General features: G+C 41.6%; 1 protein-coding gene across 1 annotated transcript in view; it reads right to left on the bottom strand.

The window, feature by feature from the left end:
• Positions 1-2540: 2540 nt before the first annotated feature.
• MIA3 (melanoma inhibitory activity family, member 3) overlaps positions 2541-12498 on the bottom strand; it is a gene marked incomplete at its 5' end in the record, with an annotated part of 11856 nt that continues 1898 nt past the window's right edge. The window contains 20 exons of the mRNA XM_009077271.1: positions 2541-2800; positions 3169-3325; positions 4141-4217; positions 4344-4412; positions 4614-4733; positions 4851-4948; positions 5233-5300; positions 5397-5432; positions 5553-5613; positions 5713-5814; positions 7439-7577; positions 7704-7794; positions 7876-7931; positions 8829-8946; positions 9060-9182; positions 9967-10071; positions 10277-10348; positions 11197-11307; positions 11403-11480; positions 11632-11720. Of these exons, the coding sequence (XP_009075519.1) occupies positions 2541-2800; positions 3169-3325; positions 4141-4217; positions 4344-4412; positions 4614-4733; positions 4851-4948; positions 5233-5300; positions 5397-5432; positions 5553-5613; positions 5713-5814; positions 7439-7577; positions 7704-7794; positions 7876-7931; positions 8829-8946; positions 9060-9182; positions 9967-10071; positions 10277-10348; positions 11197-11307; positions 11403-11480; positions 11632-11720 (2030 nt within the window). The remainder of the gene's footprint in view (positions 2801-3168; positions 3326-4140; positions 4218-4343; positions 4413-4613; positions 4734-4850; positions 4949-5232; positions 5301-5396; positions 5433-5552; positions 5614-5712; positions 5815-7438; positions 7578-7703; positions 7795-7875; positions 7932-8828; positions 8947-9059; positions 9183-9966; positions 10072-10276; positions 10349-11196; positions 11308-11402; positions 11481-11631; positions 11721-12498) is intronic.

Raw genomic sequence — 12498 nt, forward strand, 5'->3', positions numbered from 1 at the left:
TGTCACATATGCTAAGGAAAAGCATGTTACTTTTCCTCATGCTATTTGTCTGTCTTCAGGCAGGTGTTCAGCAGTTTTGGCTTTACCATATTGATTAGGATAAAAAGCTGGTTTTGAATGTCCTAATCTTCTTGCCTTCCCTCTATTCTGGTGTAACTAGGGATGACATTATTTAGGTGTTATGACAGAAGTCAGCAACACACTCAAATTTCACTACTGGTTGGAGGGGGGAAAAAAAAGTGCAATTGATTTGCCCCAATGGTATTATAGCTGATAGAGTGACTATCAAGCCCTGAAAAGATATCCCTGTAAGTTATGGAAATACCTCTGAATGCAGCATTCTGGATACCAGACAAAAGGCAGATCCATTCTTAAAAAAATAAATAAAACCCATCCTTTGAACTCTGCAAAAGAACAGAGCAAAGCATTAGTCAGTGGCTGCAAATAAATCCAAGCTTGGCTGCTGGCTGCGTTACCTGTCAGCAGTCCCAGAGCTGGCTCAGGGCTTGTTCTGGCTGAAGAATCTGTCGAACTGAGTGTCCCTGCAAGGCACACAGCCTCTCTGGCTCAGCAAGAGGTGACTCTGGGGCTCTGTCTGGCTCTGCCGTCCTGCCCTGCTCTTGTGTGGCTTACAGTCTCATGACAGCACTGCAGTCATGTGTGTCATCAACTGACTCCTCCTGGTGCTCCCAGGGGACAATTCCACCAGCTTTTAAGTTGTTCGTGCTAGATGGGGTGGGCAAGGGAGAAGACACTAAACATCACGGAGCCTTGTATGGGGAAGGAAAGATCCTCAACTTGGAGAACTTGATGTTCAAACATAGATGTTCATCAATTTGTGTGTCATTAGCCACCGTGCAAATGAAAACTTTCCCTTGAACTACAAACCCGCCGTTTCTGCTGCTTACCTTGACCCAGCTTGTAGATGTCTGTATTAATGCCAGTTATATGAAATGTCACCTTTGAAGTATTTTTTGTTAAATACACAAGTAGAGCTTTGTATTTAACTAATTGTGAATTAATGTCTGTAGAGTGTGAAATAGCATTTTTAAAGTTACTTCTATCCCTTGCATTTTTTTCTGTGAACTGTCTCTCCCTCTCAGCATTGCTGCTGCTCACACCACAAGCTTTGGTATTGTTTGATGCTTTAGTGATGTTCAAGCTTGTCTTTCATCTGATAGCTAAAGCTTTATACATGTACTGTAAGAATGTAATGTAACACCTAGATCACAAGTTTAATGGCTGCTTGTACTCTGGCAGTAAAGCTGTAATAGCCTTCCAGTAGGGTTTTTACTATTCCTAGTTGTTTTCTTTTTTTCCTGCCCCAGGGCTCACTTTGGTACAGTACACTTTTGAGCAGCCTTACTATCTCAATAAGTAAGGTCTCTTATGCTTGCATTAACACCTGAACAGCTCCAACTGTAGGGTGTGTTTTTGTTCAGTGTTCTATGTATGCAGTACAGGTTAACATAGTTTACCTACACCTCCTCTGCTTTATGGAAAGCTACTTTCTTTTTTTAATGTAAGAAAGTAAAAACGGCTCTCAAAATACAGCCCTACTGTTAAGGAAGCTGAATTGCTCTTAAAATACTGAGTAAGATGAAACTCAGCTCTCAGACCTTGGTTACTGCTGCAAGCTGGTCTTGAAAGCAGAAAGGAATTAGGAAATTTCTAAGTTGGTTGCACAGAGGGACATGTGTTTTCACAGTAACTATACAACTTCATACAGGTTTCCAGCTCTGGAAGCTGTATCCTCCATAGTCCTCATGTAAAGTAAGTCCATAACATGCCAGACTAGTTCACTGGGAGGGTAACAGGGTCATTAACCCTGAAGCAGCAGCCTTGATTCAATTCTAGATATCAGTCATGGCCATAGCATTCTCTGGTCACATTGCTGAAACAGTGTCCATTCTGGAAAAAATGGCACTGAAACAAAGCCTTTGGGATTCAGCAAAATGAATTTTGCTTTTTATTGTAACTTTACTTTGAATACAGTGTCATTTGTGCTTCTGATTTCTGACCAGACATCTCTTTTAGAAAGCCCTAGTCCTCATATAAAGCCCTGGCCTATAATAACTGCAGCTTAATCATGTGATGGAGAAGGCAGGTTGGATAGCATTTTACTTAAAAAATTATTTCCACAGGAAATGATTTGATTTACATTTTTCACTAAATTAGTTCATTTACCAACTGGTTACAAAGGCTACATTGAATTAAAACTATCCACACAGGTATTTCCTTCCTATTGCACTTTTAGAGTAGATTCAAGTCCATCACAGAAAGGTTCTTGCAGCTCAAGTGGATGGATGAGTTTGTGATCATAAATGCACATAAGATGTCTGTAGCAACTGGATACAAATTAATCCTGCAAAAGCTGAGATATACTGAAATGAGACCAATGTCTTCAAACTCAGAGCAATTTCCTAAATTTTTGACTGTGGGAAGGGCCTGGAGCCCACTCTGTGAGCTGCTGGCAGGTGCTGCAGTCAGGGCTCTACGCTGGAGGCCGTGCATAGTCCTTTGAGCCCTTTGGCAGCAGGTTAGTCTCTGGGTGCTGACGGAGGCAAGTCTCTGCTAGGAGGAGGAGTATAGTCTCTGGAAGCTTGAGGTTGTAGCCGTGGGCCTGGAAGATAATCCCTTGGGCCAGGAGGCCCCAGGGGTCGAAAAGGAGGGTGCCCATGGGCATAGCCTCTTGGATCTGGTGGAGGCAGTAGAGGGCCAGGAGGCAAATCTCTTATTCCTAAACGCGGACCAGGTAAGAAATCTCTTGCAGCTGGAGGTGGCAAGGGAGCACCACAAACTAGGAGGAAAGGAAATCATGGAGTTAAATGAAATCCCGCTTTAACCTTAACAGTGAAGCACCTGACTCATGCCCCACTGCTTCATTTTCTGGGGCAGCTCTAGGGCAGGTCACTGTCACATGCAAACTTCAAAGTCCATGAATTATATTCTGGGGACTTTTGGCTGCTGATTTCCATTTTAGACTTTACAGGGAAAAACACCTTCCTACCTAATACCTTGGCCTGAAAGAAGCCACACAGTCCAAGCTTACTGAGCAGGACAGCTAGAGCCCCTGGAGCACTGGGAAGCTTTGTGCTGAGGACAAGCAGACCTTGGCTCTGCAGTCAGATCCTGAGAAGTTTCAAGCACAGGGCAATGCAACCATACCTTGGGACACGGGAAGAGGTCGAGGCCCTAAGTGCCCACGGAGAGGAGCTGGCGGTGGTCCATAGTGAACAGGTGGTGGATGTGGAGGTCCCATCACCAGGGAGGTCATGAGGGGTGTCCCAGGGAAAGGGGATGGGCCTTTGGCACTAGCACTACCCTGTACAAGAAAAGGTCATACTTCAGTGTGTTACTCACTGCATCAGAGAAGTACTGACACTGCTGAACACAACCACTCACCCAAAGGCCAAGACATGGAAGAGAGGTGGGGGGAAGAAAGAAAAGAAAACTAACATATCCCCATACACATTAACTTGGGACAGTTACTGCACCATAATCGTCCCTTCACCCAGAACACTGCTGGCACTACCCAGGAGTGAGTGGTTAGTGACATGCTAAGTTTTCATAAGTTGAAGATGTACTAAAGAAAAGTTCAATCCCTTTTGAAGTGTACTGAGTGGACACTCCTTTGGTAAAGGGCCTAGAACTTTGAATTGCACATGGAATTGTGCTTGAACACCACAGGTAAGTCAGCTGATTAGGGTTAGTGTAGTCACTCCAAAGTGCTTGCCCACAGTCCTTAAGAAACATCTCAATTCCACAAAAACCCAACAGCAACTGTCCATCATTAGAGAAGCCCTTTGAGACAGAGGCACGAGCCCTTGTTAGTTCTGCAGGTTGTTTGTCAGCAGTTCAGAATGCCAAGCGTGTTACTCTCCATCAAAGCAGCCTAACACCATGCTCAGCCTCCAAATACTCACTGCAGCTGGGTCAGTGGACGAAGGTGAACTGGTGATTACACTAGGGGCTTCAGGCTCTTTGGCAGAGGGTTGCTTTGGGGGGTTTTTGGACAGCAAATAGGAAAGTGACAAGATACAGACAAGACACAACATGATATAGATAAAGAAGCAGCAGGAAGTACAGTGAATCATGTATTAGAAATGCTTCCTGAAGGTTGAGGTTTTCTCAGCTTACCCCTCCATCCATTGCTGTGGAAGGGGAGGAGGTTCTTGGCTCACTGCTGATCAGGGATGGCACGGCAGGGCCGATATCTGGAAAGAGAGTCAGAAATCCATGTCTTACTGGGCATGGGGTAAGGCAGGTGGGGTTGAAACAGCATTTTTGAAGAGAAAGCGTAATGGAGTAAGTAGCAGTTGGTTGCAGACCACATGACTTACCAGGAACAGGCATCCTTCCAGGAAGCTCTGGTGGCCTTCGTGGAACAGTGGGGCTATCCACCACTGTACCTTAAAGGAAACAAGAACCCCAGAGACCCCAATCAACACAGGCCTGAGCTGTTCCTATTAAAAATAAACCCCCACCAATCACTCATTTGTGTATTAATAAAGCAAGTATTGATACTTAACAGTATCCCTAGAACCAAGATCCAACCTTAGCATGGGTTTGTAGCATAAGAGAACTCTTAGAAGGGAAGCTTTACTGCTTACCAAATTCACCCCTTCGAGGAGCAGAAAGGGGCCGAGCAGGAACTTCTATCATCTGTGTGGGGGATGGATTTCCTCCACTGACAGGTGACGGGCCAGAAGAGCCATCTCTGCTTAAGGGCCCTATGCCAAAGGATTAAAATCACATTACTTAATTTTCTACAAGTTATCATAGCCTTGGGTTTTTTTATGCTGTACTGACACCAAGACCAAAGCTTTGGGAGAACCAGCAGCATTTACCTCGTCGTGGTGGGACTTGGCGATCAGGTCTGCCTGGAGTTGGCTTTACAATTACTGGTCTCTGAAGCATGGCAATCTTTTGGTTTACTTCTATTAATCTGATTTTGAAAAACAAAGGTTTTTCCTTGATTATTGAAACCGTACATGTGAGTTACATTTGTTATAACATAACAAGGCAAGCTACATTGTAAACCATTCCAGCTTTCACCAAGAAATCCTATTTGACCATTAAAACAGTTTAAAAGTAGTTAGAATTAGTTACTCGAGTGTGCACTGCACATTCTGAGTGAGCAGGCTGAGCACCTGGCACTGCTTGAGCTGCTTCGCTCCCAAGCAACATACAGTTTCAAGGGGCAATAAAAAGTATCGGTCCTGTACTCACTTCTGTCTCAGGTTGGCTGCTTCTCTCTTTTCTTCAGCCAGAGCTCTCTCGGCCGAGCGGGCATTAAGCTAGTAGGGAAAATTTTTCCAGCTGCATGAACTGCACCAATGTGAAGTCAAATGTAAGTCACACTGTTTGCAGCAGAAAAGGAAGAACATTCTTACCCAATTTTCATGTGCCTTTTTCTCATGAGCAGCAATCTGAGAAGAAAAGAAGCAATTTAGATTTTGTTCAAGTAGCAGTATTTCCAGTAACTCACTTCAGAGCACTGTAATGATGCAGTAAAAGGCAACACAATAACCAGCAAGCAAGAAGTTTACCTGGTTCTTGTAAGATCTCTCTGTTTTTAGCAATTCTTCTTCCATATCCTGGATCCTTTGCCTGTACAAAAGGAAGAAGAGGGGAAGGAGAGAGGTTTGAATGAATTTTCTCCTTAGGTGGAATAAAAGGAAAACCATGATCTTCAGGAACTCAAGTTACTTGTAAACTTTCACTTCCTCAACGGCCAGCACAGCTTTTTCATCTGCAGCACACAATTTCTGCTCCTTCTCCTGACGCTCATACTCTTCCTGGGTTAGTTTTCTGCAGAGGAGAAAAAAAAGAAGAGTCATATAGTCACCACTCTACATCTACTACAACTCAAAATCAAGGTATTCCTCTGCTAATGACTGTGATATCAGAAATTATAATAGTATGTGAGAACACAAAGAGGAAAAAAAAGATTTTGTTAAAAGAAACAGAAATACTATCTTTTGAAACCAACAGACAAACCCTTTGTGCAAAAAACCCTAAAATTAAGCACACAATTGACTAGAAAGTTCTATCAGTATCTGAAGATTTGTCACAATCTATCAACTGCAGACAGTTCATCAGATCCTGCAGTTTTCTTACCAGTTCTACTGAGGGCAATACAGATTTACAAAGGTACAAACCAGCAAATACACTGAACTGGCATTAAATAAAAGAAATGAAGAAATGGTTGTGTAGCAAAAAGGGGGGAATTTAGGGCCCAGGTGACAAATACATTCAGTAGTCATTAACTGTGTAGAAAGAAGATTTTTTTTCCCTAAATATTACCCAAACCAATTTACTATGTGACCAACTTCCACAATCTTTTTATAACCTCATAACCTCAGAGTTCACTTTTTTTTTTATTTTTGACATTTTTCTGGAAGTATTTAAGAGGTCCATAATATGTTCCTAACTTACAAGAGCTATCCAGAAAGCTGGAACCATTAAAGTAGTAGCAAGTTAACTACTGATAATAGTCAGCTGAACATAATCCATGGCCTTGGCTACAATGTTGAAGCAGTTTTCTAGGAAAAAAAAAAAAAAGTTCCTCGTTCCAATCAAGAAGTAGTAACAGGCAGTGCAACCTCCTGAAAGTTTTGGAAGGAACAGAAATTCTTCACAGAGGTCAAGAGGAAGTGTTCCTTAAAAGGTGGGCTGTCCTTCACCTGTCCACTATGTGTTTACTACATGTGGATCCTGAAGTTATGAGCTAGGACAGTTTCACTATTGTACAGTTTTTTAGCTTGTTCCAACCCTGTGATTCTCCCAACTTACACACTCAAACCTCAGAAATTTCAATTGATTCTCCACCACAATTTCAGCTTTCCCACAGAATTTAGCTGAAAATGTCCCTGAATCCTGTTCTCAAACTTTCCCCACAAAACTGAGATGGTGTTACAGACATTCCAGTAAGTAAATAAATGAGGAATGAACACAGATAGACAATAGCTCCTCTCTGCTCACAGTTCGTTTATCTCAGCCACCATCACCAACTCAGCCTTAATTTAGGCCTTTGAGAATGCAAGGAGCTCACCAGGCTAAAACACTAAGTTTCTACATTTTGAGAATTAGACTCACTGAAGTCAGAGTAACTGAAACAAATCTTAATGGCCACTATTATTCTTGACAAAGAGCAATCACAGACTTTGCAGGCAAAGCCACATATCTCACCTCTCCACAAATTTAAAAATAGAAGGCAATAATGTGTCTGCAATGTGTTCATGGTCTCTTTAGAATTCTGGAATGGTGGAAAAAGTCAAAAAAGGGTACTAGCTCCAACTGTACTGAAACAGTAGTCATCATCATTCCAACTAGAAGTTCAAGTTATTTGATCCTTCTGAGCAAAGAGCATTTGGACAGTGGCTGCAATACAACACTGTGCTATGGCAGAGTAAGGAATGGCTTAAAGACTTACTTTTGAAGTGCCATCTCCTTCTGCTGGTAGAGCTCACCAAGTATCTCCACTTTCTGCTGCAGAGTTTTGCATTCATTTTCCAGTTGAGTGTTGGTTGACTGGAGCGAATAGGAGTCATGTTCCAACGTTTTTATTTTCTCTGTTGGAGGACCAAATGTAGGTGAGAAAGTTAAGTTGCAATGAGAACCATTATGCCACTTATACATGGGGTTCTTTTAAACCACAAACTGCACCTCATCCTAAGGAATTCTTTTGCTGAGCCTACCTTCCAGCTCATGTCTCGCCGTTACTTCATCATTCAGTTTGGACTGCAGAAGATTTCTGTCTTCTTCAACTATGGATAACATAGTTTTTACCTGAAAAGAAGAGCACAGAATTAATAACCATAGGCATAGCAGTAATGTGGCCACATTTACTAGATATGTCATGCAACTTACCCTGGAGACATCCATCATCTGCTTAATCTGAGTCTTCATCTTCTCACTCTCAATATCTAAAAGAGAAAAATATATTTGTTCTCCCTGTTTCTTAACCCCAAGTCCTTGCACACTACAGCTGTAAAAAGTAACACTCCATACACTTTAATCTGGCATAGGTCTCCTTACATGGTTTAAAAGAACCCCCAACCAACCAAATCCAAGAGGGGTAGGTGGGAAACAAAGCACAAGAGCAAATCCACGACCAGCACAACAAAGCTAATAGATTTTTCCAAAAGGCATTCAGAAGATTCCTTCTTGTCACCTTCTGGACACCACACTAATATTAATGTGACTGCAGCATCTATTACTGGGCATAATACTTGAAAAACAAAAAGTGGGAATTTCCATCCCACATATACCATATGTATAAAAAGAAAAATAAAGAGAAATTTTAAAAATTTTAAAAATTAAAAGATTATTTCAAAACCAGAGATGTAGCAAATACATGTGCAACACGACAGATAACAAACTGTCTGGTGAGTTTTGAACACATCAATTTTCATCTTTCAGATTTAAAAAGTGATTGCCTAAATCAGTTAGCTACCTGAAGGCAAACAGAATGCTCATTAAAAATTTATAGCAAAACTAAATGTACCAGAGCAACAAAGCTGAGACTCTCTGCTTTTGGAATGTTCTTAATTACTAACAATCTTACTTACACACAATCTTTACAACTGTGTCATTACACTCATGATTTACCTCGGTAGTCTAATAGCCATTACTGGCCTTTTTGACAGCTCCTCCCTTCAGTCAGGGGATATTTTGGTTTTGAGGATTAAAGCTGGCAGCCTCTTAACCCACAGGCAGCTATATGCATGGATTCCCCTTGTTCCTCTATGCCACGACATGAGCACACCACCACACATGCTCCAGCTGCCGGGCGGATCAGCCAACAGGTAGGATTACTGTACCTGGCAACTCTCCATTGGCCAGATCATCTGCTGAGCTCCATCCACACCCTTTGTCATCCTTCCTGGCCTCTGAATCCATGTCCAGCTGCTTTAACTGCATAATGCAGTTAGTTAAAACCTAGGAATGAAATCAAAGGTTCACTGAGGAAGAATCACTCCACATTTTGTAGAGTATGACAAAGCATTTTGTGCTGTACAAGCTTTAAGGCAAGCTGGTTATAAAGAACCTACTTCAATTTCATTCTCTTTGTAGGCAAGTGTTTCTTCTATGTCCTTCTGGGATTTCTGATACAGTTGGATCTGCTCACGGAGCTCACTATGCCTCTCGCTCCAACCTTCAGCTTCTTTTAGCAGCTGTATGAAGCATCAAGACAAGATGATTACTTGCTTTATTTTTAGTGCTGGGTGTACATACTTAAAGCCTATTTTACTGCCAGCTCTAGTGATAACTGATCACCACAGGTCATGGATAAAGGTTAAACCACACAGTTATCAGGCTCATTGCTGTTTCACTGGCAGAATTGGATGCTGAGAATCTTCCTGCAGCTTATTATTAGCTGATTTTACAAATTTGACATTTCCTCAGCCAATATCCCAACACCAGAACCAAACTGCTCACACCCTTCAAAACATGAGGAATTAACTGCAGTCCAGAGGTAATCAAAACACATTCCTTAAAAGGCCATCTACTTCTTATATGGAGAAAGGAAACATATTTACAATCATTTGTAAAATACTGTTATGACACTCCAGGGCTAAAGGTCTTCCCGACTCAGCTTCACTTCAGAATTGCTTTTTGGCAATCCTTTACCATTACTTCATTGAGTCCTGATCCCAAGTGGAAATCTCTTGGTCATGCAGTGACTACCACATCAGCACAGACTTTCTGTCAAGCTGTTGACAAAATCTGAATCATGCAAACTGGCAAAGCTTTCATGTCAGAGACATGTGGCACAACAGCACAAAAAGCCTGTGCACCCAGGCACAAGGGGCTTAAATTTTATCTTGATAATAAGAAATGTGGAATTCTGCCATGTTAACAAAACAGAGACACACTGAAGTTATACTCAAAAAACTAGGAATAAAGCCCTGATATTTCCTTTGAAAGACAAGGTTTCCTGGCCTGGGCATAACTTACTTGCTCTTTACTCTTTTTCAGCCTGGCATTCTCTTCCTGCACATGATGAAGCTCAGATTTCACCTTCTCTTCACTTAGTTTAGCTTCATTAAGGGCTATCTGCACCTACATCCAAAACAAGAAAGGAACAAAAAGATAAAGTCACATTATAATGGAGCAAGAGCTACATATGACCTGGTAAAATGGCAAAGAGAAAGGTATATATGCACAAACAACCTGGAACCTGCCAAGCTAGAAGCTTCTATTACATAGACATGAATTTTCCTGATACAACAACTTATGACTGTTGAGGGTGCAGGTAGTGCTTTACCTCTGAAAGCTCTGCAGAATGCACACTGATAGCCTCTTGAAGTTTCTCCAAGGACTTCTGGGTCTCAGAGATCTATGTAAGAAAGAGATGAGTAGTGACTTAGTATTAGCCTAGTACATACCTCAGCCTAAGTAATTATTTCCCCTGTATCATCTGGAAGCAGAAAAGAAAAGTCAAAACACCATTTAAAGCAGCCATTACACTGGCAGCAACATAGCACTGCCTTATCAACAACATAAGGAATAAAAACATTCAGCACATTAGAGTCAACTTCCAGCTATGACTCCACCTGTTTGTGGTCTGGAAGTTCTCCGCACACCTGCGCAGTCAAGAAGGAAAGTGACATGTGCTGCTGCCATCAGCAGCAACCTTTGATCAAAACAAGACTGAAGAACTTGTTGATAGAGGAAAAAACAGGCTTTGAAAAGAAGCAGAAAAGAGAGAAAACCTAAGTATCTCTGGTCAAAAAGAACAAGGGGCAGCTTACTGGAGAACTAGATAACTTCTCTAGGCACAAAAAAATGTCTCTTACCAACCCAAAACCTTCGGCTTATATTATCAATAAACTTTCTAGCTTCAGCTAGGAAGCATTAGAGTTAGCCCATGGCTTGAATACATCTATTTGCATGTGAAAGCACATAACCACAAAAGTCCATCAACACATTACAAAAATAAAACAACAAACCAAACAACCAAAAAACACCCCCCAACCACCAAAAGAAAACCACAAAAATCCCAAACAGAATAAATCTACAGATTAATCCTTTGAGTTTGGGATGAGCCTTAAATTTCATTTTGGTTCTCTTTATGAGATGGCTCACCGTGTTTGTTATACCTCTGGCTAACCCACCAAGTTGCGAACAGTTTTTAGGGCACATCGAGTTATGGATGATGTCAGACATGAATGTGAATGCTCTAACCTTATTCTGTTTCTTCTCATTCTTTTTTCTCTCTGTTTCAAGCATTGTGTGCAGATTTTTCACTTTCTCATCCAGCTGATGATTTGATTCTTCCAGTTCTTTGACAGTGTCCTTAAAAAAATCCCAATGGGTAAACGACCAACTAAAACAAACTATTTTAAATTGATATTTTGCTTTCAGTACAGAGAGGGTTAACTGCCTCTTACTTTGAGCCCTGTAGTTTCATCAGACAAAATGTCTTTTTGCTCTTGGGCCACTTTCACGGATTCCTTTGCTTCTTTTATCTAAACACAGAAACAACCACACAGAACTGAGGAAATTGTCAACATAATAGTCAGTACGAATAGAAAATAAAAATATACTAGCTGTTGCATTGACTGTGTCATTACAGCAATAACAGAAAATTAGGAAGCAAAGGACAGTGTAGAACAATACCTTTTGATCATATTCTGACAACTTTTCTAAGATCTCTGTTTTTTCTTGCAGAAGCTTTTTAATCTTTTCAGCAAGTTGCTTTTCAGTCACTAGGAAAAAAAAAGAAAGCTCACAGTAACTGTACTTCATATACTGGGGGAAAAGTCAGCTATTGTTACTACCACTTTAGGGAATGTTTTAAACTTAAAAGCATAGATGACGATAGTGTCAATTCCTTGGCAGTCAGCCCTTTCTGCATAAGTCTAAACCTCTCCAGCTTTCACTTAATATAAGGATTGAAAAGAAGATAGTAAAGCATTGAACACTGACAAAAAGTACATAGCTCCTGCATCGCCTTCCCAGGAGCTGGTCACAAAACCCAGAGCAGAGTCAGGTGCTGGCTACAGCTTCAAGAACAGAACTGAGTGAGGATCTTGAAGCAGTCTCAGACCTCTGTTCTGACACTCAGGGAGACGTAACACCTTCCTCAAGGAACTGCACTGCTCAGACCTCAAAAGGGCTGTGACCATGCAAGTGTCCTTTAGGCATGCATTTGTTCCTCACCCTAAACAAGCTGCCAACCAATCCTTAGGATTCAATGAAAATCATTAACATACTTCAGTTATTTTATTGCAAATTACACCCAATTGTTCTTCTTTCTCAAGACCTAAACCACCTCCATCTGTATGTGAATGCCCCAAGTGCCATTTGCCTTGCAGCAAATCCTGCAGCACAAACAAGAAGCACTGGTTGTTCCAGCTGCATCCCAGAGTGCAATGCCAACTGCTGCTACTCCTTCCCCTCCCACACAAGGGCTCCTGGGACAGTGCATCCCTAGCGTTCCAGGTCTGGGGAGAGAAGAGCTAAGAAGGGACTGCTGAGAGACAA

Source organism: Acanthisitta chloris, unplaced genomic scaffold (genome assembly GCF_000695815.1).
Source record: "Acanthisitta chloris isolate BGI_N310 unplaced genomic scaffold, ASM69581v1 scaffold40096, whole genome shotgun sequence".
In the NCBI taxonomy this organism is placed as follows: Eukaryota; Metazoa; Chordata; class Aves; order Passeriformes; family Acanthisittidae; genus Acanthisitta; species Acanthisitta chloris.